The sequence below is a fragment of the Schistocerca cancellata genome, chromosome 1 (genome assembly GCF_023864275.1).
Source record: "Schistocerca cancellata isolate TAMUIC-IGC-003103 chromosome 1, iqSchCanc2.1, whole genome shotgun sequence".
NCBI lineage: Eukaryota > Metazoa > Arthropoda > Insecta > Orthoptera > Acrididae > Schistocerca > Schistocerca cancellata.
The window spans coordinates 366591675-366618684 of NC_064626.1; the positions used below are offsets into that span (position 1 = coordinate 366591675).

The 27010-nt window shown below is 42.8% G+C and overlaps 1 protein-coding gene across 2 annotated transcripts in view; it reads left to right on the top strand.

Moving 5' to 3' along the window:
• The window catches only part of LOC126174780 (uncharacterized), a 79999-nt gene that overhangs the window by 23218 nt on the left and 29771 nt on the right, over window positions 1-27010 (top strand). For both annotated transcript variants that reach the window (XM_049921130.1, XM_049921139.1), the window contains exons 2-3: window positions 3889-4106; window positions 25958-26303. In XM_049921130.1, coding sequence (XP_049777087.1) covers window positions 3889-4106; window positions 25958-26303 — 564 coding nt within the window. The remainder of the gene's footprint in view (window positions 1-3888; window positions 4107-25957; window positions 26304-27010) is intronic.

The window sequence follows — 27010 nt, forward strand, 5'->3', positions numbered from 1 at the left end:
CGAAGATTTATACCGCATTCACGGAAAGCGGAAAAAGTCATCCTCTTAAGTGACAATGCGGATGAAACTGTGTGTCGAGTGATTGTGGCAGACGGTTACTGAAGAGGGTTGTGGCGAACAGTAAGAGAATGACAGCTGCAAAAGTCACTGCACAACTGAATTTTGGACTCACGAATCCTATCAACACCAAAACAATACGAAATGGCTCCATGATCAGAACACTGCAGGGAGAGTTGGAATTACAAACCAACTCGTCTGTAATGTCAATGCTTGCAACAGAAAAACGTGGTGCCGAAGATATGAAACCTGGACGATGCAGCAATGGAATAAAGTAATTTGGTCGTATGAGTATTGTTGCACACTTTCCAACATCTGGCCGAGTTTACGTCCTAAGTCCCGGTTCGGTGATGATTTGGCCAGCTGTATCGTGGTATTCCATGAGCCTCGTGGTTACTCTGCAAAGTCGCATTACTGTCAAGAATTATGTGACCGTTTTGGTTGATCAGGTCCATCCCACGATACAATTTTTGTACCGTAATAGTGATGTTGTGTTCCAAGGCGACGGGAGCTCTGTTCACACAGCTCACATCGTCCACGATTGGTATTGAGAGCATGACGATGACTTGTTGCAGCTGCCCTAGGCCACCAGAGTCACCAGACCTCTGTATTATTTAACCCTTGTCGCCTTCTTTGGAGAGAAGGGTGCTTGATCGCCATCGACTTCTAAAGTATCCCGTTAGGGGTAAACCACGCACAAGAAGAGAAATGTGCCAGGGTAGCCAGAAACAACAGAACATTATTACTACAGAGAAATACATAAGAACGTGGGCAACAGAAAACAGTTTCATGTTGAAGGCAACGTAAAGATCGTTCTGATCTTATGAAAGAAACTGGTAAATACAGCAGAGTTCTTGAAAGCGCAAATTGAGCACCTAGCCTGTGACTAGTGAGAATCAGTGCAGCAGGCAGCAGACTGCACACTGACAGTGTCCAAGGTCCCGATAACATGCGCTGTACTTGGAGGAATACGATCGCGGCACTTCCGATGTAGAACCTCGATTTCCAGGCTCGGACTCGCACTGGCTAGCGAACGCTGGGCGGTGTTCTATGAAGACAGCGGGGTGGAGGAACACCGGGCAGTTATCTGGTATCCCGTGGCTCGCGTATGCAAGCTATTCAGAGATGTGGCGCCCGTAATACTGCGATTCAATGATGGGGCCACGCTGGCTTGCAGGCAACCCGCAGTACACTGCAGTGTGACGTGTGGTTGAGCAATGAGGCACCATCGGTACGCTACACACCTCATTCACCGTTACCTAAACTTTCCAGTTTTGCAGGAAGAATGGTACAAGATCTCTTTAAAACCAAACAGGACCTGTATTTATCAAATCTGAGGCGACATGAATGTTACTTTTATGCCAACAGTTTCTCTACACTGTATTAGGCATGAAATGTGTAGAGTTTTCGATGTTTTCATATTTTGTCCACCTCCCGTTAATATTCTATTCACTTATGAAGCACCCATAAGGAAGAGGGGAGGGGGAGGAGGGTAAAACTTCACAGGTTGAGAGGCTATGTGGTTTTATTTCAGTGATCACAGTATCGAGTGAAATTTACAAAAAACTGCGCAGTACGAGCCGACTTATCAGTATGACGTCGCAGACCCTCTGGCAAAGATGCTTGCACTTAATCGATTGGGAATGGTGCCACACAGCCGCTGTATCTTCTCCTGAGGTAAACTGGCACACAGCTGTTGTTATTTAACCATTATGTTCTTGATACTGGCACTGGGACAGAGCTGACGGCCTAGCTGGTCCCACAGATGTTCTATCGCGGACAGATCTGAGGATGTTGACAGCCACTGGAAAACCTCATCATCACGCAGACAGTTAACAGAGATACGTGCCATGTGCGGACGTGGATTGTGTTGAAAAATGGCTCGTCCATATACTGTCGCATGAGAGCTAACACATGAGGACGCAGGATGTCCTTGACGGACCGTTGTGCCCTCAGGGTTCCTTCAGTCCACGACCTGTAGTCATACCTGATGGCTGCCCACACCATGACGCCTGAAGCAGCACCGATGTGACTCTCTAAAGTATTGGAAGAATGAGAACTCTCTGTGGGTAGCCGACATACTCGTCGATGATGATCATCCGGGGTGTGGCAGAATCGTATTTCATCACTGGACACACGCATCAGCATTTCATGTTCGCCCGTCACGGGACAAGTCTAACCGCACCGCTTGTATTGTGGTGTTAACGACAGCCTACATGTATAATTCCCCAGTGTGGTTGCTGATAGTCTCCCACCAACAGTGCTGTATGATACAGAACATTGCAGGAAGTCCATCACTTGTCCTTGGACGGCAGGCGCAAATGTGATGCGATGACAGTGTACTTGGTGGACAATACGGCGAGTGATCCTTTTGGTGGTCAGACAAGGTCGATCGGAACCTTGACGACGAGTATGCCTGTCCTCAAGTCCACATGCATTCGAACATCGAGCCACTGTCACACCGAATATCCGAGAAATCTGGATATTGAATGATTGTACCAGCCGGCTGAATGAAGATTTACAGTGAGACATCATTCAAACTCTGTTACGTTCTGATAACGCTCTCTCACACAAAGACGTGACATCTGTGTCCTACTCTGTGGTCAGCATCTAACGCTGTTCACGTCCGTTATATACCTTACCACGCCTGGCAACAACATTAAACGCAAACAAGACTAATTCACTATGGTGACCGTTTTAACTATCACAGATAACTGCACCTGTAAGCATTTACATACCCGCCGAAGTGTGTAGGTCTACGAAGCTAAATTGACGTCTGGCTATGTCTCCTTAGTGCTTCACTTTTTTTTTCAGGCGGTGTATTTTGTAAATTACAGAGAAAAATGTGTTACCTGAAACACATTGTATATCTCTTGCGACTGGGTATGCCACGGTCGCTCAACAGCTCCATTCCTCAGTTGTGCTACTGCAACACACTCACCGGGAAGACCTCTGGTAGCAGTGTTAGAAGATCATCAGTGGAAAGATTCCATCAGTGCCAATGGCAATGTGTTACCTGAAACACATTGTATATCTCTTGCGACTGGGTATGCCACGGTCGCTCAACAGCTCCATTCCTCAGTTGTGCTACTGCAACACACTCACCGGGAAGACCTCTGGTAGCAGTGTTAGAAGATCATCAGTGGAAAGATTCCATCAGTGCCAATGGCAGGCCGAGATCGGCTAATGGTATCAGAGCCACTAGAAGGGTTTTCAGCCAAATGAACTTCTTACACTTTCACTTTGAACTAATACAGAAAGTAGTTTTTAATTATTCAAGCAATATAGCCAAATAATAAAAATAGGTGAACGAAAGTCTGCGCTGAGAGAGGAAGAATAATGCAAAAAAATAAAATAAAATATGTTAAACCGACTGCTCCCGATAAGCAGGGAGTTCGAACACGAGTACCGCCCCGGTAAAAATTTTCGGTTCTCACCACATACGAGTATTCATTATACGCGTGGTCAGCATGTCTGATATGTTTGCACTGATATATCATCCCATTACATCTTCATTAATATGACCCTCACTCATCCTTTCGTTTCATATCAGCCCACTACGTTCATTTCACACAGTTGTTAGGGATTCCTTGTCTTAATGCTTAGGAAATCGTCCTTACGAAATGTCATGTTTTTTTTTTTTGCATTTGTCTTTCACCGCTTACTTCCCGATAAAAGTTTCTTTCACGAATTTCAGGCATTTCGAATTTGACACAGGCTGCAAAACGCAGAGTATCAGTAGCGTATGTTAAGGATGATAGTCAGGTTGCCGCAGACTGCTGTTGTATTATCTTTCTCTTGTGCAGCTCCTTGACTGTCAACCTTGTGCAGGCTTGTGCGTCGAGGTGAGCAACAAGCTGGACTTTTGGGAGGAAGAGGAGACGGACGCGCACGAGAACGAGGTGGAACCCCGTCCACCGCCGCTGACCGTCGTCGACGTGCACGTCGTCGTGGCTAACGGCAGCGCCAGCAGCACCGAGAAGCACCGAGACGTGCCCATCTACGTGCCTGTGGAACTCGTCACTCCAAAGCCGGCTACTTCACGCCCGGTGAGTTGTCTCGGCACGTCGCATACCTTTGAACCTTTGACTACGAATTTTATTTTGAAAACATTAATGTGTGGTTGTTTTACTTACTGTCTTAGTCAGAAGTAAAAATATGAAAAGAATATTTTCCGCCTGTCACAAAATGACTGCGCGAAACGTACAAGACATCTGGAAGCAGGCACACAATAGTGGACAGAGTATCTCTCCAAGTTTGTAGCTCACACTATAGGTGCTCAGTATGAGCTTCGATTGTGATGTGGCAAGAGTCAATTCGTGGGTTCAAGTCGTTGACGCGAACCAGCCCGCTTTGCTAATCTGGTAATTGGGTTGTCTTTCTGCAGGTGCGAACTAATTCGATGTTACAATGCGGTGACGATGATTAACAATGAATCTTGAGGACCGCACAACCTACAGGTTGTATTTATAAGAATTCTGTTAACTATAAGTAGGCTTCCCTTTACCAGTGGGACACTGCTACATTGTAATAATATGCAACAAATTGCCTTTGGTTCTCTAACATCTGTCGTGGGACACGTACGTCCCGTTGATAGTCAAAGGTTGCTATGCGGTTAAAAAAAGTGCCAGAGACAGAGATTTGTGTAACAGTGTCTGGATGTCTTCTATAAAAACTACTTCGAACAGACATAGAACTGACTCGTGAAGGTACTGTCTTAGATATAACCCGAGCTACTCGAATCTATTAATGCAGAAGGGGGCTTTACTGATCATATGGCTACCATAGCATTATCGACTACAGGTGTTACAAGGAATATTAACAAGGGTGGGTAGTATTTTTGCGTAAAAAGTGCGATAGGAAACAAATTTCAAATTATCTGAGTAATCGACATCAACTATTCAGGACGTCGCCAGGTTCTTTTGGAGAACGGAAAAAACCATATATTTCAGGGGCACAACTGTCTGGGAAGCTTAACAGCCTTCTTTCACAAATTGCAAATGGTTGGCCTGGAAAGATTAGCTCTCTCCATAAATGAGGGACTGTGTGTTTTTTGCCGGAACATGGGAATGCTTACCGTGACAACGACGTCTCATTAGTCTAAAATCTTATTTTTTCCAACAAGAGCGATTTTGAGTCGCTGATTGGCTCCACTCAGGATATACAAAGAAGAGGCTTGCTTCCACAGCGTGTAATCCCAGGTGCTGTATCTGGATTGGCTGCCAGGCGAACAGAACAGTCAAGAGCAGAGATTCAATAAGTTAAGGATATGTCCATTGGTTTGTAGAATGTGAAGACGCTTTCTTTTTTGCCAGTTCGGCTCCCATGCTGAGGGTTGGTGGAAAGTGTTTGTGATTCTTTGCTTTATTTGTCTTCTGGTCCTCCCCTGGTGGAGAACTTCAGGTCTTTCCCTGGTGGGTGAGACTTGCGGTCTGTAACTTGTGGTGAACTAAGAGCCAGTAACAGTTACCAATTGTACCAACAACAGAACTGCATATCATCTCAGACATATCATGTGTCATGAGGTTGAACTTATTTGTCCTGAGCCGGCCATTTTACGTTTGCCAATTCTAGCACACAATGTCGTGGTTATGAGTCAATTGGTTCGGGCAGACCAGCGAATGGGTGCAACTCACGCTGATGTCTGCCGCGATTTCAAGGCTCTGATAGGGAAGTTCCCGTGTTCTAATAATCAGAACTCCAGTCTGTGTAGCTTGCCAATTTTCGAGGACGCGTCGCTCCTCGCCCACAGCGCGCCGCCTTCTCCTGCCACCTGAATCGAAGTGAAAGGCTAAAGTATGACTGCACCAGCGTAGGGTTGTTAAATGATGAAACTTCCTGGCAGATTAAAACTGTGTGCCCGACCTAGACTCGAACTCGGGACCTTTGCCTTTCGCGGGCAAGTGCTCTACCATCTGAGCTACCGAAGCACGACTCACGCCCGGTCCTCACAGCTTTACTTCTGCCAGTACCTCGTCTCCTACCTTCCAAACTTTACAGAAGCTCTCCTGCGAATCTTCTGGAAACATCCCCCAGGCTGTGGCTAAGCCATGTCTCCGCAGTATCCTTTCTTTCAGGAGTGCTAGTTCTGCAAGGTTCGCAGGAGAGCTTCTGTAAAGTTTGGATACATCAATAATCCAAGATTCAATCTTGTTAGTTACTTTGATTGTTAATTTGAGTTCTGAAAGTGACCGCAGATACAGGCAACAAAAGAGTCATGAGTAAATTAACTAATTTCATAAATAAAATGTTAAGGACATAGTTCACGATTTTAAGGTTATTGAGAAGATGAAACTTTTCTTTATGTAAAGACAATAACATTTAGCACCACTCGGAGCTATATTTATGATTAAAGCAAGCGACAGCTTGCAGTGTCAGATAGTTCCTATAAAAGCAAAGACATCTTCTTTGCATATTTAAGCAAAGTCAAAATATACTTTATAATTAAAACGTGAAGTTAAACCTAGCGTAAGAAGTTCAGCGTAAGAAGTGTTCAATGAATCCGAAAGTAAAATTTTGGCAACCGATCTGTTTATAAACTCTTAACAAGTTTTGGTCTTACTTGAAGTCAGTAGCGGATCAAAATCGTGTATTCGGTCTTTGATTGATCATAATCGCACCCAAGCCGAAGATAACAAAAGGAAGATCCAAATTCTTTCATCACGAAAGATCGTGATACCGTTTCTTCGGTTAGTCAACGAACGAAGGCCGCAATGGCATATAAGTGGGTAATGGCAGATAATCATATAAGTAATTGTGGAATAGAGAAACAAGTAAAATCGCTCGATCGTGGAAAGGCATCTGGGCAGAGTGAAATACCTACACCAGGGGTGTTGAACCTATTAGCTTATCTGGGCGACTGTGGAATAAGAAGAGTATTTTTGGGCCGCGCATAATATACTTAATACTAACAAAAACTGCTGAGCAATAGAAAGAAAAGGAACGAGATATACGAGGTGCATTCAAGTTCTAAGGCCTCCGATTTTTTTTCTCCGGACTGGAAAGAGATAGAAACATGCGCATTGTTTTAAAATGACGCCGCGTTTATTGTTAATACGTCCCAGAGATGGCAGCACCGTACGGCAGATGGAACTTTACCGCCAGAGGCGAGAATGAGAACTGTTTTAAATACTTAAAATGGTGACGTTTTCCTTACTTGAACAGCGTGCAATCATTCGTTTTCTGAATCTGCGTGGTGTGAAACCAATTGAAATTCATCGACAGTTGAAGGAGACATGTGGTGATGGAGTTATGGATGTGTCGAAAGTGCGTTCGTGGGTGCGACAGTTTAATGAAGGCAGAACATCGTGTGACAACAAACCGAAACAACCTCGGGCTCGCACAAGCCGGTCTGACGACATGATCGAGAAAGTGAAGAGAATTGTTTTGGGGGATCGCCGAATGACTGTTGAACAGATCGCCTCCAGAGTTGGCAATTCTGTGGGTTCTGTGCACGCAATCCTGCATGACGACCTGAAAATGCGAAAAGTGTCATCCAGGTGGGTGCCACGAATGCTAACGGACGACCACATGGCTGCCCGTGTGGCATGTTGCCAAGCAATGTTGACGTGCAACGACAGCATGAATGGGACTTTCTTTTCGTCGGTTGTGACAATGGATGAGACGTGGATACCATTTTTCAATCCAGAAACAAAGCGCCAGTCAGCTCAATGGAAGCACACAGATTCACCGCCACCAAAAAAATTTCGGGTAACCCCCAGTGCTGAAAAAATGATGGTGTCCAAAAATGTTCTGGGACAGCGAGGGCGTAATCCTTACCCATTGCGTTCCAAAGGGCACTACGGTAACAGGTGCATCCTACGAAAATGTTTTGAAGAACAAATTCCTTCCTGCACTGCAACAAAAACGTCCGGGAAGGGCTGCGCATGTGCTGTTTCACCAAGACAACGCACCCGCACATCGAGCTAACGTTACGCAACAGTTTCTTCGTGATAACAACTTTGCAGTGATTCCTCATGCTCCCTACTCACCTGACCTGGCTCCTAGTGACTTTTGGCTTTTTCCAACAATGAAAGACACTCTCCGTGGCCGCACATTCGCCAGCCGTGCTGCTATTGCCTCAGCGATTTTCCAGTGGTCAAAACAGACTCCTAAAGAAGCCTTCGCCGTTGCCATGGAATTACGGCGTCAGCGTTGTGAAAAATGTGTACGTCTGCAGGGCGATTACGTCGAGAAGTAACGCCAGTTTCATCGATTTCGGGTGAGTAGTTAATTAGAAAAAAAATAGGAGGCCTTAGAACTTGAATGCACCTCGTACAAATGAGGGAAGAGCCGTGTGGTGGGTGTTTCAAATTGGAAATATTATTTTGCGGTTTTTTTTTTACGGACCTGCTTTGGGCCGCTTGCCTGCGTGTTGGACACGCCTGCTATACAGAGATTATACAAAAAAACTACCTCCCCTTACAGCAGCAGTATTTCATAGGGCGCTGGAAAGACGAAGCGTAGCAAACCGTTGGAAAATAGCGCTGTCATTCTCATGTTTAAAAACGGTCATCGAACTGATGCGCGTAATTACAAGTCTGTTTCACTCACTTCAGTCTACTATAGAATTATGGAACATGTTCTGCAGTTCTACACTACGACGTTTCTGGAGACCGAAAAGTTCCTCTACAGAAACGAAGATGTATTTCGCAAATAGAGGTCTTGCGAAAGGCGGCTCGCACTGTTGCTACGCGGAGTGGCCGCGCGGGTTGAGGCGTCATGTCACGGACTGCGCGGCCCCTGTCGCTGGAGGTTCGAGTCCTCCCTCGGACATGGGTGTGTGTGTCGTTCTTATCATAGGTTAATTTAAGTAGTGTGTAAGACTAGGGACCGATGACCTCAGCAGATCAGCAGTTTCAGCAGTTTGGTCCCTTAGGAATTCACACACACACACACACACACACACACACACACAAACACACGGCTCGCACTGTTCGGCAGTGAAATGCAGAAAGTCGTAGACAAGGCGCCCAGGATGATTCTGTGTTCCTTGACTTCTGGAAGACACTTCCGCACTTTTTTCCGAACGAAATACGACCTTACCGACTATCGGACCAGATTTGTGGCTGGATTCGGGAAATTCTAAGTGATAGAATTCAGTGCGTTTTCTTAACGAAATGAAGTCAGTAGCTCTAAAGGTAATTTTTTGGAGTATCCGAAGGCAGTATGACAGACATTACGCTTTGCGATATTTTTGAATATGGATAGTGCCAAAAGCTCTATGAGGTTTTCTCTAAACTACACTATTGTTTGTTGAAAGCTTGCGACGCCAGTAAACTGTAGCGATCTGCAGGAGGACCTTCGGAATATCGACGATTGGTAGAGGAACTGGCAGTCGACCCTGAACGAAAAAAAAAACACATACTACGAGTAAATAAACAATGAGATTCATTACCGTTTGATGACGTTACAGACGAATAAACAGTAATAATAATAAAATATCTAGGAATAACTAAAACAAAATAACAGTATAAAGGTAATGTACGGCAAGCAGATGCCAGACAGATTCATCGGAAGAATATTAAGGTAGCGTAATTCACCACGGAAGCAGTGGCTTACAAAGCACTTATTGTTGATCGTTAACAATAGCGGCAGAGAATATTCAACAAAGAGAGACAAGTTATTTTTTTGTCATGGAATTGGCTTGCGGAGTATAGATGTAGATGTGACTGGATCACTTGGTATTTCTCAGACTAATAACGTGAACGCTTTTGTTTTCCCTGACCCCCGATGCGCTCTCCAATTCCAGCAAGGCGTTTCGTCTGTAAATAAGCTATGCATCATGATTCAAACTCAACTTTTGACTCTATATTGCCGACTAACCAGGTAGGTGAGGCAGCTCGTAAGTGGAACAAGAAACGGGCATAAGACAACCATTAGCATCATGTTCAGTTTAGCACCGGGGTTCCCGATGAGCATCGATTTGGTTGTGTTACGTCTTGCTTTCGTATGTCCACAATATGGTCGCAAAATCCCTGTGACCGCTCGTCACAGCGACAAGACGTGTACACACTAGGAAAACGGTCCCGTGTCCCAGCAACAAGGCCGTTCCATTCAATGGTACTGTATCCACCTGTCACTTTAGCAGGCACATTGCCAGAGCACGACGCTGAAGTCGCCTCGACTCAAATACATAGCCGTCTCTTTAAGTACGAGAAAAATAATTTCTTAGAAATGAAAAGAGGGCACGCAATCTACTGATGCGCCATCCTTTTGCCACACGCTTCTGTGCCTGGATTATCAGTCGTGCTGCCCTCTACACCTCGCAGCCACTCAGCCCACCACAGCAATGACTTCAAGGCAGCTCCAGGGCCAGGCACTAGTAGAAGTAGTAGTAGTAGCTTAATTCATCCGTAGATCTCTTTTCTACCCCCATGAACCATGGACCTTGCCGTTGGTGGGGAGTAGTTGCAGGGCCCACAGTCTGGATGATTGACTGATCTGGCCTTGCAACACTAACCAAAACGGCATGGCTGTGCTGGTACTGCGAACGGTTGAAAGCAAGGGGAAACTGCAGCCGTAATTTTTCCCGAGGGCATGCATCTTTACTGTATGGTTAGATGATGATGGCGACCTCTTGGGTAAAATATTCCGGAGGTAAAACAGTCCCCCTTCGGATCTCCGGGCGGTGACTACTCAAGAGGACGTCGTTATCAGGAGCAAGAAAATTGGCTTTCTACGGATCGGAGCGTGGAATGTCAGATCCCTTAATCGGGCAGGTAGGCTAGAAAATATAGAAAGGGAAATGGATAGGTTAAAGTTAGATATAGTGGGAATTAGTGAAGTTCGGTGGCAGGAGGAACAATACTTTTGGTCAAGTGAATACAGGGTTATAAGCACAAAATCAAATAGGGGTAATGCAGGAGTTGCAGGAGTAGGTTTAATAATGAATAAAAAATAGGTGTGCAGGTACGCTACTACCAACAGCACAGTGAACGCGTTATTGTGGCCAAGATAGACACGAAGCCCATGCCTACTACAGTAGTACAAGTTTATATGCCAACTAGCTCTGCAGATGATAAAGAAATTGATGAAATGTATGATGAGATAAAAGAAATTATTCAGGTAGTGAAGGGAGACGAAAATTTAATAGTCATGGGTGACTGGAATTCGAGAGTAGGAAAAGGGAGAGAAGGAAACATAGTGGGTGAATATGGATTGGCGGAGGGAAATGAAACACGAAGCCGTCTGGCAGAATTTTGCACAGAGCATAACTGAATCATAGCTAACACTTGGTGCAAGAATCGTAAAAGAAGGTTGTATACATGGAAGAATCCTGGAGATACTAGAAGGTATCAGATAGATTATATAATGGTAAGACAGAGATTTAGGAACCAGGTTTTAAATTGTAAGACATTTCCAGGGACAGATGTGGATTCGACCACAATCTATTGGTTATGAACTGTAGATTAAAATTGAAGAAACTGCAAAAAGGTGGGAATTTAAGGAGATGGAACCTGGATAAACTGAAAGAACCAGAGGTTGTACGTAGTTTCAGGGAGAGCTTACGGGAACAATTTACAGGAATGGGAAAAAGAAATACAGTAGAAGAAGAATGGGTAGCTCTGAGGGATGAAGTAGTGAAGGCAGCAGAGGATCAAGTAGGTAAAAAGACGAGGGCTAGTAGAAATCCTTGGGTAACAGAAGAAATATTGAATTTAATTGATGAAAGGAGAAAATATAAAAACGTAGTAAATAAAGCAGGTAAAAGGGAATACAAACGTCTCAAAAATGAGATCGACAGGAAGTGCAAAATGGCTATGCAGGGATGGCTAGAGGACAAATGTAAGGATGTAGAGGCTTATCTCACTAGGGGTAAGATAGATACTGCCTACAGGAAAATTAAAGAGACCTTTGGAGAAAAGAGAGCCACTTGTATGAATATCAAGAGCTCAGATGGAAACCAAGTTCTAAGCAAAGAAGGGAAAGCAGAAAGGTGGAAGGAGTATATAGAGGGTCTATACAAGGGCGATGTAATTGAGGACAATATTATGGAAATGGAAGAGGATGTAGATGAAGATGAAATGGGAGATACGATACTGCGTGAAGAGTTTGACAGAGCACTGAAGGACCTGAGTCGAAACAAGGCCCCGGGAGTAGACAACATTTCATTGGAACTACTGACGGCCTTGGGAGAGCCAGTCCTGACAAAACTCTACCATCTGGTGAGCAAGATGTATGAGACAGGCGAAATACCCTCATACTTCAAGAAGAATATAATAATTCCAATCCCAAAGAAAGCAAGTGTTGACAGATATGAAAATTACCAAACTATCAGTTTAATAAATCACGGATGCAAAATACTAACGCGAATTCTTTACAGACGAATGGAAAAACTGGTAGAAGCTGATCTCTGCGAAGATCAGTTTGGATTCCGCAGAAATGTTGGAACACGTGAGGCAATACTGACCCTACGACTTATCTTAGAAAATAGATTAAGGAAAGGCAAACCTACATTTCTAGCATTTGTAGACTTAGAGAAAGCTTTTGACAATGTTGACTGGAATACTCGCTTTCAAATTCTAAAGGTGGCAGGGGTAAAATACAGGGAGCGAAAGGCTATTTACAATTTGTACAGAAACCAGATGGCAGTTATAAGAGTCGAGGGGCATGAAAGGGAAGCAGCGGTTGAGAAGGGAGTGAGACAGGGTTGTAGCCTGTCCCCGATGTTATTCAATATGTATATTGAGCAAGTAGTAAAGGAAACAAAAGAAAAATTCGGAGTAGGTATTAAAGTTCATGGAGAAGAAATAAAAATGTTGAGGTTCGCCTATGACATTGTAATTCTATCAGAGACTGCAAAGGACTTGGATGAGCAGGTGAACGGAATAGACAGTGTCTTGAAAGGAGGATATAAGATGAACATCAACAAAAGCAAAACGAGGATAATGGAATGTAGTCGAATTAAGTCGGGTGATGCTGAGGGAATGAGATTAGGAAATGAGACACTTAAAGTAGTAAAGGAGTTTTGCTATTTGGGGAGCAAAATAACTGATGATGGTCGAAGTAGAGAGGATATAAAATGTAGACTGGCAATGGCAAGGAAAGCGTTTCTGAAGAAGAGAAATTTGTTAACATCGAATATAGATTTAAGTGTCAGGAAGTCGTTTCTGACAGTATTTGTATGGAGTGTATGGAAGTGAAATATGGACGATAAATAGTTTGGACAAGAAGAGAATAGAAGCTTTCGAAATGTGGTGCTACAGAAGAATACTGAAGATTAGATGGGTAGATCACATAACTAATGAGGAGGCATTGAATAGAATTGGGGAGAAGAGAAGTTTGTGGCACAACTTGACTAGAAGAAGGGATCGGTTGGTAGGACATGTTTTGAGGCATCAAGGGATCACCAGTTTAGTCTTGGAGGGCAGCGTGGAGGGTAAAAATCGTAGAGGGAGACCAAGAGATGAATACACTAAGCAGATTCAGAAGGATGTAGGTTGCAGTAAGTACTGGGAGATGAAGAAGCTTGCACAGGATAGAGTAGCATGGAGAGCTGCATCAAACCAGTCTCAGGACTGAAGACAACAACAACAACAGATCTCTTTTTACATGTCAAAGTATTTACAAGTTTATACCAATTTAAAATAATTCGTATACACAAAAATTTACAGACGTCTTGTTAGAGACAATCATTAGCTTTACTCTTGGTATACAATAATACTTCTTTTAGAAATACATTATTAAATAATGTAATGCTACTGTGTTCACTCATATCTCACTATCAGTCACTGCACACTCTATAGGCACATCGTTTCATAACACTTCACTCACTATACAGAAACACACACACACTGGTCATCTCTGGGCCATTTTCTGTACCGCAACTTCCCATTTGCTATCCTGAAAAACTGAGTCAGTACCCCTCCATAATGAGTGAGATGTTGAGCTCAGAAAGAGGAAGAGGTGTTAGTATTGTGCTATGCATAGCTTGAGGGTAAGTTTTTCTAGAAAAGGAAAAAAGAAGGAGAAAATCATAGTGTGAAGGTGTTATGTGGAATGTTGGATGTTTTATAATCATTATTATTATTGTTTATTTGTATAACTTTTTTTTACCAGACCCCTACTCTGTTTCATATAAGTAATACTTCAATGTATAAAATGAATTGCATAACACGTACTTTTTAGCTGCCTTTTTAAATAAGTGCATTTTTGCAATCTCTTTAATCTCTCTATGTACGAGTAGGTGGGTGCCAACACACTGTTTTCGCACTCGGAGGAAAAAACTGGTGATTGAAATTTCATGAGAAGATCCCGGCGCAACGAAATACACCTTTGTTTTAATGAGTCCACTCCAATTCACGTATCATGTCTGTGACACTATCTCCCCTATTTTGCGATAATAGAAAACGAGCTGCCCTTCTTTGTACTTTTTCGATGTCATCCGTCAGTCCCACCTGATACGGATCCCACATCGCACAGCAATACTCCAGAATAGGGGGGACAAGCGTGGTGTAAGCAATCTCTTTAGTAGACCTGTTGCACCTTCTATGTGTTTTGCCAATGAATCGCAGTCTTCGGTTTGCTCTACTCATAATGTTATCTATGTCATCGTTCCAGTTCAGGTTATTTGTAATTGTAATCCCTAAGTATTTATCTGAATTTACAGCCTTCAGATTTGTATGACTTATCGCGAAATCGAAATTTAACTGATTTCTTTTAGTACTCATGTGAATAACTTCACACTTTTCTTTATTCAGGGTCAATTGCCACTTTTCGCACCATACAGATATCTTATCTAAATCATTTTTCAAGTCGTTTTGATCATCTAATGACTTTACAAGACGGTAAATGACAGCATCATCTTCAAACAATCTAAGACGACTACTCAGATTGTCTCCTATGTCGTTAATATAGATCAGGGACAATAGAGGGCCTATAACACTTCCTAGGGGAACGCCAGATGTTACTTCTGTTTTACTCGATGACTTTCCGTCTATTACTATGAACTGTGAGCTTTCCGACAAGAAATCACGAATCCAGTGATACAACTGAGGCGATACTCCGTAGGCACACAGTTTGGTTAGAAGACGCTTGTGAGGAGCGGTATCGAAAGCCTTCTGGAAATCTAAAAATATGGAAACAATTTGACATCCCCTGTCGATAGCACTTATTACTTCATGAGTATAACGAGCTACTTGTGTTTCACAAGAATGATATTTTCTGAATCCGTGCTCACTATGTGTCAATTAATCGTTTTCTTCGAGATACTTCATAATGTTCAAACACAGTATATGTTCCAAAACCCAACTGCAAATCGACGTTAGTGATATAGGCCTGTAATTCAGCGGATTACTCCTACTTCCCTTTTTGGGTATTGGTGTGACTTGAGCAATTTTCCAGTCTTTAGGTACGGGTCTTTCTTTGAGCGAGTGGTTGTGTATAATTGCTAAATATGGAGCTATTTTATCAGCTTACTCTGAGAGGAACCTGACTGGTATACAGTCTGGACCGGAGGCCTTGTCTTTATTAAGTGATTTAAGCTGCTTTGTTACTCCGAGGATATCTAATTCTATGTTTCTCATCTTGGCAGTTGTTCTTGATTGGAATTGAGGAATATTTACTTCGTCCTCTTTGATGAGGGGTTTCGGAAAACCGTGTTTAATAACTCTGCCTTGGTAGCACTGTCATCAGTGACTTCACCTTTGTTATCGCGCAGTGAAGATATTGATTATGTATGACCAGAATCTCTTAGGGTTTTCTCTCATGTCCTGCATAACTACACTTCAGCCTCGCTATTTCTACTCTCTCTCTCTCTCTCTCTCTCTCTCTCTCTCTCTCTCTCTCTCTCTCTCCCCCTCTCTCTCTCTCTCTCTCTCTCCCCACCCCCCCCCCTCCTCTCTCTCTCTCTCTCTCACACACACACACACACACACACACACACACACACACACACACACACGTGCCTTCATGATTCAGTTCAACGACAAATAAATAGGGCCTGCATACCTTATACTTTTTATTACACAGTCAGTTGTTGCCTGCGACTATGAAGAATCTGTAAACTATCTGTTTCAAAAAATAGCTCATGAATTTCACCTTCACGTAGCATAAAAATAATATATGCAAAATCTATCTGCGCGATGATAACCAACAGCAATCGGCGGAACAGCTCTCATTCACCTACCTTCATTGGACTTGAAACCTCAGAGGAAGGTCGGTTAGTAACAGTGTCTTGTGAGGTCTAAACTCAGTGATTGACTTCCGATAAAGTCTGAGTGGTCGTGGATTGTAAAGCAACACCACAAGACTCAGAAAGGTAGCGCCCATGGAACGTGACACGTTCCAGATGCATCTTACAATGAACGATAAGGTATATTTTGCAATAATACGAGAATAAATGGGCTGATAATCAATTATATTGTAAGTAAAGAAAAGTAAGTGGATTCACATCATATACTCATACCATATTTCTTGAATATATAAAACTAATTCACACTTCAGGAGAGGGTAACATATTTGAATTTACAGCACGAGGAAATGATAAAATAATCTAGGACGCTATAACCAGCTTTCATGCAACTAAGTGTGCGCAACTTATAACCTCACGTTTTACTACTCGCAAACATACGGCCAGATTCCTACTTACCGAATGATCGCAACCAAGCAGTGCTATCTAACCTACTCACAATAACTAGATTTTACTACTTGTACATCAAGTAAATTGAAATGGTCTCACTCAGTTCTTCATTAACTGTAAAATCTGCTTGATGTCATAGACCGCCTCCAGACAACGGAAATCTTATTTTCAAACTCGGCTCCACTGGCAAGTATCCAGTCGATCTCGGAGCATCATACACTCGAATGTAAAGTAATAGCAAATTCTCTATCAAACAAGGAGGACCACATGGGCTGCAATCCAAGAACGACTGTCACTGGTCTAAAGCAAACTGACTCGCCAAAGAGGAAAACTTGTTTCAGGTACCAGGCAAAGTGGCTGAAACTGCTTGTATCGACCAATCGCAGTCACACGGGCATATTCCTACTTAGGGAGTGATCGCAACCAAGCAGTGTCAATCTAATCTTGTCACAGTAGTTAGACTTTACTGTAAAGTATTGCAAAGATAAACATCGCGATCTACTAGAAACAAAATATAATCTGAAGAATAAACAGGCAACTTTAAAAGCGTTTTTTCTAAAGATTTTTCTTACGATGTCGGAAGACTCGTTGCTTCAGTGGTCAACGATAAACTGCCAGTACAGGGGGAGTGCATTAGGTGGCTCAATCTATAAAGAATCGTGCAGACATATGAAGTCTTCTATTGAGCGATTTTAATTGACTTTCTAATCTCCATGTCATTTCAGCTACCAAATGAGAGATGAAAGAAAAAAGAAGAAATAATTTTTTACAGTAAAACAATTTCGGCACATGTGATTCGGTGTTTTAATCTTCTCTGCATCATACTCCATTTCGGTGATCCGAGTTGAGCGACTGAATAGTGATGCTAATCTATTTACTGACTATGTGTAAAAAACAAAACCTCGTACTGTTCTTCGTCAGTACGCTTAGGAAGATAATGATTTTCAGATCATTAAACTTTCCTCGCACTGTTCTAATTTTCTTTTCCCGAAATGGTGATTGATATAAAGAACATCTATGATTTGGTTCACGTGCAAAGTTGTAACACACAGATACGAAATCATAGCGTAATATGATGAGGGAGAATTACGTGAAACAGAAAATACAGCATCTGATCAAAAGTACATGGACGGCCTTATGTAATGCGGGACTGACCGCTAGATGTCACGAGAGGCGAACCCGCGAGTGTAAAAGGAGCCTGGGAGTATTGCGTCCTCAGTAGAGAAACTGTAAAAACAGAAAGAGTCGGTCAGGAGAAGTCAATGACTTCGAACGTGGACTAGTCATGGGATATTGCCCGAGTAATAAATCCATCAGGGATATTTCAACGCTTCTAAAGCTGCAAAATCTGTTACGACACGATTGTGAAATGGAAACGTGAAGGTGCTTAAAAATGTTATTGGGAAGTCAAAGAGTATGTGGTACGCAAATAGATTTACAGGATGAAACTAAAAAAATTGGCAGTCGTGAAGGAAGTGTCTGGTCAGCAGCACAAGGTCGAGGATGTAAAGTCAGTATGTAGTAAAAATGTTTCTGTTACTGGTAAGTCAGATATATGTACAGCACTTAACATTCACTTCTGAACATAGCTAGTGCATCAAGTAAAAATATACGAGGGCTGTTCGGAAAGTAAGGTCCGATATGTCGAGAAACGGAAACCACAGCGAAAGTCAAAAAATTCTTCTTCGCAACAGTTAGCCAAATATTCCAGCTACCTCTCTAAATAGTTGCCGCTTCGACTTAGAGATCTGTCGTTGCGTTGTACAAACTATCCCGTACCCTCGTCACAGAAAGCTTCCACCTGTGATTTCCGACAATTCTCTACGCCGGTCTGCCTTCCGTTGTTTGTGCCAAAATGTTGTCTTTGCAACCAGTGGTTCATGGTAGCAGAGATGAACAACGAAGGGAGCCAATTAAGAGCTACATTGTGGGTGATCAAACACTACCCATCGGAAACGCTGCAGGAGCGTCTTCATTCCCCCTGCAGAGTGCGGCTGAAAATTGACTTGAAGAAAGAAACGCATGACATTTGTGTTATGTGGGCTGCATAGCTTTAGGCGAAATCTCTCACCAGATTCACGTACTTGGCGGGAGACACTGTTGTTTTAGTCATTTCTACGTAATCGCTATGCGCTCTGAACTGAAAGCAGCGCCATGAAGCGATTGACAGGCACACTAACGGCACCGCCCAACATATCTGTGCAAAGTTCCATCGGATTTTTACAATGGTTTCCATTTCGCACCTAATTGGATCTTACTTTCTGAATACGCCTCGTAGTTTCTACAGGAAAATGCCTTTCTGAGAGTGATATCTGAAACGTTCCTCTGTGATACTGAGTCAATAATTAAATCACTCTCATGGAATGAAGGACTATCTAGCAGAATACTAAAGTACTGCACTGCAAGTGTTAGCCCCTTACTTAGCTACATTTGAATTTTTCCTTTACAAATGGACAGTTTCCTGAGTGATTAAAGTATTCAGTAGTAAAGCCGCATAATAAAAATGTAGGAAGGGGAAATGTAGACAATTTAGACCTATTTCTGTGCTGTTAGTGTTTGCTGAAGTTATTGAAATGGTTGTGCATGTAAGGATGATTGATCATTTCATCTCACTTTTTTTTTTTGGTCATCAGTCTGCTGACTGGTTTGATGCGGCCCGCCACGAATTCCTTTCCTGTGCTAACCTCTTCATCTCAGAGTAGCACTTGCAACCTACGTCCTCAATTATTTGCTTGACGTATTCCAATCTCTGTCTTCCTCTACAGTTTTTGCCCTCTACAACTCCCTCTAGTACCATGGAAGTCATTCCCTCATGTCTTAGCAGATGTCCTATCATCCTGTCCCTTCTCCTTATCAGTGTTTTCCACATATTCCTTTCCTCTCCGATTCTGCGTAGAACCTCCTCATTCCTTACCTTATCAGTCCACCTAATTTTCAACATTCATCTATAGCACCACATCTCAAATGCTTCGATTCTCTTCTGTTCCGGTTTTCCCACAGTCCATGTTTCACTACCATACAATGCTGTACTCCAGACGTACATCCTCAGAAATTTCTTCCTCAAATTAAGGCCGATATTTGATATTAGTAGACTTCTCTTGGCCAGAAATGCCTTTTTTGCCATAGCGAGTCTGCTTTTGATGTCCTCCTTGCTCCGTCCGTTATTGGTTATTTTACTGCCTAGGTAACAGAATTCCTTAACTTCATTGACTTCGTGACCATCAATCCTGATGTTAAGTTTCTCGCTGTTCTCATTTCTACTACTTCTCATTACCTTCGTCTTTCTCCGATTTACTCTCAAACCATACTGCGTACAAATTAGACTGTTCATTCCGTTCAGCAGATCATTTAATTCTTCTTCGCTTTCACTCAGGATAGCAATGTCATCAGCGAATCGTATCATTGATATCCTTTCACCTTGTATTTTAATTCCACTCCTGAACCTTTCTTTTATTTCCATCATTGCTTCCTCGATGTACAGATTGAAGAGTAGGGGCGAAAGGCTACAGCCTTGTCTTACACCCTTCTTAATACGAGCACTTCGTTCTTGATCGTCCACTCTTATTATTCCCTCTTGGTTGTTGTACATATTGTATATGACCCGTCTCTCCCTGTAGCTTACCCCTACTTTTTTCAGAATCTCGAACAGCTTGCACCATTTTATATTGTCGAACGCTTTTTCCAGGTCGCCAAATCCTATGAAAGTGTCTTGATTTTTCTTTAGCCTTGCTTCCATTATTAGCCGTAACGTCAGAATTGCCTCTCTCGTCCCTTTACTTTTCCTAAAGCCAAACTGATCGTCACCTAGCGCATTCTAAATTTTCTTTTCCATTCTTCTGTATATTATTCTTGTAAGCAGCTTCGATGCATGAGCTGTTAAGCTGATTGTGCGATAATTCTCGCACTTGTCAGCTCTTGCCGTCTTCGGAATTGTGTGGATTATGCTTTTCCGAAAGTCAGATGGTATATCGCCAGACTCATATATTCTACACACCAACGTGAATAGTCGTTTTGTTGCCACTTCCCCCAATGATTTTAGAAATTCTGATGGAATGTTATCTATCCCTTCTGCCTTATTTGACCGTAAGTCCTCCAAAGCTCTTTTAAATTCCGATTCTAATACTGCATCCCCTATCTCTTCTAAATCGACTCCTGTTTCTTCTTCTATCACATCAGACAAATCTTCACCCTCATAGAGGCTTTCAATGTATTCTTTCCACCTATCTGCTCTCTCCTCTGCATTTAACAGTGGAATTCCCGTTGCACTCTTAATGTTACCACCGTTGCTTTTAATGTCACCAAAGGTTATTTTGACTTTCCTGTATGCTGAGTCTGTCCTTCCGACAATCATATCTTTTTCGATGTCTTCACATTTTTCCTGCAGCCATTTCGTCTTAGCTTCCCTGCACTTCCTATTTATTTCATTCCTCAGTGACTTGTATTTCTGTATTCCTGACTTTCCCGGAACATGTTTGTACTTCCTCCTTTCATCCATCAACTGAAGTATTTCTTCTGTTACCCATGGTTTCTTCGCAGCTACCTTCTTTGTACCCATGTCTTCCTTCCCAACTTCTGTGATGGCCCTTTTTAGAGATGTCCATTCCTCTTCAACTGTACTGCCTACTGCGCTATTCCTTATTGCTGTATCTATAGCGTTAGAGAACTTCAAACGTATCTCGTCATTCCTTAGTACTTCCGTATCCCATTTCTTTGCGTATTGATTCTTCCTGACTAATGTCTTGAACTTCAGCCTACTCTTCATCACTACTATATTGTGATCTGAGTCTATATCTGCTCCTGGGTACGCCTTACAATCCAGTATCTGATTTCGGAATCTCTGTCTGACCATGATGTAATCTAATTGAAATCTTCCCGTATCTCCTGGCCTTTTCCAAGTATACCTCCTCCTCTTGTGATTCTTGAACAGGGTATTCGCTATTACTAGCTGAAACTTGTTACAGAACTCAATTAGTCTTTCTCCTCTTTCATTCCTTGTCCCAAGCCCATATTCTCCTGTAACCTTTTCTTCTACTCCTTCCCCTACAACTGCATTCCAGTCACCCATGACTATTAGATTTTTCAATATCCTCATACACTTTCTCTATCTGTTCATCTTCAGCTTGCGACGTCGGCATGTATACCTGAACTATCGTTGTCGGTGTTGGTCTGCTGTCGATTCTGATTAGAACAACCCGGTCACTGAACTGTTCACAGTAACACACCCTCTGCCCTACCTTCCTATTCATAACGAATCCTACACCTGTTATACCATTTTCTGCTGCTGTTGATATTACCTGATACTCATCTGACCAGAAATCCTTGTCTTCCTTCCACTTCACTTCACTGACCCCTACTATATCTAGATTGAGCCTTTGCATTTCCCTTTTCAGATTTTCTAGTTTCCCTACCACGTTCAAGCTTCTGACATTCCACGCCCCGACTCGTAGAACGTTATCCTTTCGTTGATTATTCAATCTTTTTCTCATGGTAACCTCCCCCTTGGCAGTCCCCTCCCGGAGATCCGAATGGGGGACTATTCCGGAATCTTTTGCCAATGGAAAGATCATCTTTCTTCAAATACAGGCCACATGTCCTGTGGATAAACGTTACGTGTCTTTAATGCAGTGGTTTCCATTGCCTTCTGCATCCTCATGTCGTTGATCATTGCTGATTCTTCCGCCTTTAGGGGCAATTTCCCACCCCTAGGACAAGAGAGTGCCCTGAACCTCTATCCGCTCCTCCGCCCTCTTTGACAAGGCCGTTGGCAGAATGAGGCTGACTTCTTATGCCGGAAGTCTTCGGTCGGCCGCCAATGCTGATTATTTATCAAAATTTAGGCAGTGGCGGGGATCGAACCCGGGACCGAAGACGGTTTTGATTATGAATCAAAGACGCTACCCCTAGACCACGGGTACAGTCATCTCACATACTTTGCTGTTAAATGTACTGTTTGGTTTTAGAAGTGGTTTAACAACTGAAAATGCTATATTCTCTTTCCTCTATGAGGTATTTGATGAATTAAACAAAAAGTTTCGAATGCTAGGCATCTTTTTTATTTAACTAAGATGTTTAATTGTGTTTATCACAAAATATTGCTCCAGGGGTTGACCATTATGGAATACAGGGAGTAGCTCACAATTGGTTCACCTCTTACTTTAAGAATAAACTTCAAAAGGCCATTCTCCACAGCAATGAGAATGGCTATGATGTAGGGACTGAATAGGAAACATTTAAATGGGGTGTGCCCCAGGGATCAGTGCTGGGGCCACACCTGTTCCATTTTTGTATAAATGACATGCCTTTCAGTATTACAGCTGATTCTAAAATATTTCGATTTGCTGAAGATGGTAGTAAAAGATGTTGCTCAGAACGTTGGCACTGTTTCAAATAGTGCAGTTCAAGGCCTAAGTTCATGGCTTGTAGAAAATGAACTAACGATAAGTCACAGTGAGGCTCAGTTGTTACAGTTTATATCACACAATTCAACAAAACATGACGTTTTAATTACACAGAATGGGCGTACGATTAATGAGACTGAACAGTTCAAATTTCTAGTTGTTCAGGCAGATACCAAACTGTCTTGGAAAGCCCTTGTTCCGGATCTTTTCAAAGATTTAATGCTGCCATTTTAACTATTAGAAGAGTATCTGAAGTAAGTGACAGTTCGACACGAAAAGTGGTCTACTTTGCTGATTTTCATTCGTGTATGACATATGGTGCTATATTTAAGGGTAACTTTCACCATCTTCAAAGAGCTCAGAAACGGGCCGTTCGGGGGTTGGGTTGTGTAAGTTCGCGATCCTCTTGTCGACCCCTGTTCATTAGTCTGGATATTCTGACTTTAGCCTCTCAATATATACAATCTTTAGTGTCGTTTCTTGTTAAGAATGTCACCTTATGCCCTAGTATTAGCAGCTTTCACTCAGTCAATACTAGGCAGAAATCCAGTCTGCATTTGCAACGCACTTCCTTGACTCTTGTGTAGAAAGGCGTGCAGATTCTGCTGCATCAATAAGCTACCACTAGAATTCAAAAATCTTACCATAATCCAAGCGCTTTCAAATCTGAACTGAAGAGGTTTCTCAGGGTCCCTCCTTAAATCTGTCGAGGAGATCTTTGAAAAATTAAGCTGATTCGTGTGTTACATTGCTGATTACGTTTACATATGCTTATAGCTTGACGTCTTCTTTGGATTCATAAACATTTTATTTTACCTGTTATTACTTTTCTGTTGTAATAAAAAAGAACAACCCGGGCTAAGCCAAGAACAGGCAGAACTCATGTATCAAGCGACAGGGACCGTGAAGAATTGCGGAGATTGGTTCTAAAGAAGTCGGATGAAATCACGGAAGGAATCACTCGTGATTCCCCGAATGACACTTACATTACTGTGCATTGGGAGTTACAAGGTATTGCGTACAATGGTCTTGTACTCTTCATAAACCACGTTCTTCTGTTGTCAATGCTTAGCGAACTTTGAGGTGGTGTAAACAACGACGTCACTGGACAGTCGATGATGGAAACGAGTGATTTGTCGGGATGAAGCGTGCTGTACCCAGTGGCAACTCGATGGAGGGGTTTCGATCTGGCGAATGCGTGGAGAATGTTAACTACCATCAAGTGTAGTGCCAAGAGTGAAGTACAGACGAGCTGGTTTTACTGTACAGAACCTGTTTTCCGTGGTTAGGGTGTGGTCTCCTTAATTCTCTCAAGAAAACGCTAAATGCGAAACAAGATGAACACATTTAAAAGACTGTGTACTGCGTAAAGTACAGGAACAGCTGAGAGACGATAAAGCAGGAAATATGAGGCAATTGCTTGTGGACAATAACTTTCCCGAAATCGTCTGGACCGCTCAGGGTCCCGATCTCTTCTTGAGGAAGAAAGAGGTGCCATTATTCCACAGACATTCAGGCACGTCATTGAAAGATCCCGCAGAAGAGTTGAAGCCGTCATAAAGGTGGAGGTTAGACACATCCCATATTAATGTCCACTATTAGCTGTCCAGATTCTCTTGATCAGATAGAGTAGGAAATCGTCAAGTCGAAGAAGTCTTCCACGGCTTCAACCACGAAGTTGAAAGAAGAATTATTGCCCACAGACACGAGAAAAAGAGGCAGGAGAAGCACTATCGGCAGGAGGAAAGTTACGCAGTTCTATTCATTTGCTGGAGGTGGCAAGCTCGTGGCGAACGCGGGCCAGATCACAAAGATACAGACGCAATGGTACAGCCCGCAGACCTTCTACGTAAGCGATCATTCCTTCTAGTGCTCAATGCACTTATGCTATAAAGAAAAACCAAATACAGTACTACAATTAACCAAAGTGGTAGAAGGTAAATTCTATTGGTTCAAATGGCTCTGAGCACTATGGGACTTAACTTCTGTGGTCATCAGTCCCCTAGAACTTAGAACTACTTAAACCTAACTAACCTAAGAACATCACACACATCCATGCCCGAGCCAGGATTCAGACCTGTGACCGTAGCGGGGACTGATGACCTCCGTTGTTAAGTCCCATAGTGCTTGGAGCCATTCTTTTAAGAATGCATAATATGAGGTGCTGACAATGTTTCCGTTTGAAATACCTTACGCATTCCGTATCACATGCCTTTGAGTTATTGGGCAAGCATTTCAGTACAGTTATGAACATACATTTGATAATAAAATGAAAGATTATTACTGCACATCGAGCCAGCAGAGACAAATGTTTTATTACATCAAAACACTAAATAAACCTCTGTAAGTCTGTCAATAGAATGAATGGTGTTGTCTGACGTTCACATTACGGTGTCCTCGATTGGTGTCGGTAACGCCATGTATTTTTGTAGAAGTACGATGTTATATTCTGTTCCCTGTAACAGCTGAAGATTACGTTATTTGAAGTGATATTTGACGACCGTGTTATAACGTTAATATTTAAGTAGGTCTGCAAGTAGTCTTGGTGAAAAATTTCTTTTTTATTCAACAAATGAAGATAATGACTGTCCTTAGCGCCCACATTCCTCGTCTAAATGTAAATCAGCGTGTACAAGCGCACAGTAGCTCACCAATTTTTTCTTATCAAAGAGGGAGCTTACTTAAGTTTTAGAAATTTAAACAAGAATTCTATTAAATCGGCCAATGATGAACTAAATTGGCACGAAACGTTTCTTCAATACGTCGCCATCATTATAAGCCTACATAAGCATTTTACATGTCGTCAGATGTATCCGGGAAGGGCAGGAAGAATGCAGCGATCTGCATACTTCTGAAAAAGAGAATAGTTCAGGTAGCATTGTGGTGCTATACAGAACTAACAGGTCTGTTGTTCCTGCAGTGGAAGCACCACGGCAGCTACGCGCCCTCGAGCACCGTCCCTGTGCACGACGTGCCCGTGTACGTGCCGGTGGCGAACAGCGTCTCCAGCGACTCCAGCGGCCACAAGGTGCACTACGACGACGTCCCTGTGCTGATCGGCAGCAGCGGAGTCAAACACGTGAAGACGGACGACTCCCAGAAGACGGTGCCCGTCGTTATCCCCATCAGCATCAACATCAGCACCGGCAAGGAGGACAAGTCCCCGCCGGCTAAGCACCCGGACGTCCCGATAGTCATTGGCAAATCTCCAGCTGCCTCCAGTACGGTGCCGCCGGACGTCCCCGTCGTCTACGGACTCAATCTAGGTGAGACATTCTTTGCGTAAGTGCCTGCGAGAGTGTCATTGTTATTGTTGTTGTCTTCGGTCCGAAGACTGGTACGAGCATTTCTCCATGCCAGTCTGTGCTGTGCAAGCCTCTTCATCTTGGCATAGCTACTGCAGCCTACATCCACTTGTGTACTGTAGTTAATCCATGGCCTTCCTCTACAGTTTCTGTCTCATACATCTCACCCAGTTACCAATTTATCTATCCCTTCATAGAATTTTTGGTATCAACCCGTCCATTCTGTCGGTCAAATCTGTTTTCTTCCCTATTCGATTCAGTACCTCTTCGGTACTTACACGATCTATCCATCTAATCTTCAGCATTCTTCTGGAGCACATTGCAAAAGCTTACATTCTCTTCTTATTTGAATTCACTTCTGTACAGGGCTGTAGCCCAGACAAGTAGCTTCGTAAAAGTCTTTCTAACTCTTAAATTTTTACTAGTGAAACCTGCTTAGTAGGTACTCAGAGGGCGCACAGGATAATGTTATGATTGTGGATGGGGCCGTAAACAGTTACTGTGAGTTGCACAATAAATCACTCTACTTTATTTTTCTAAGAACCACTTATTTACACATTGCTTTAAAAGATCACAATTAGACAATACAGCTGAAGGCATAGTTAAAGAAAACTTGAGATGCTTTCTGGACTGAAGGCCCAAAAACAAATTTTAAACAATGGCTGAAA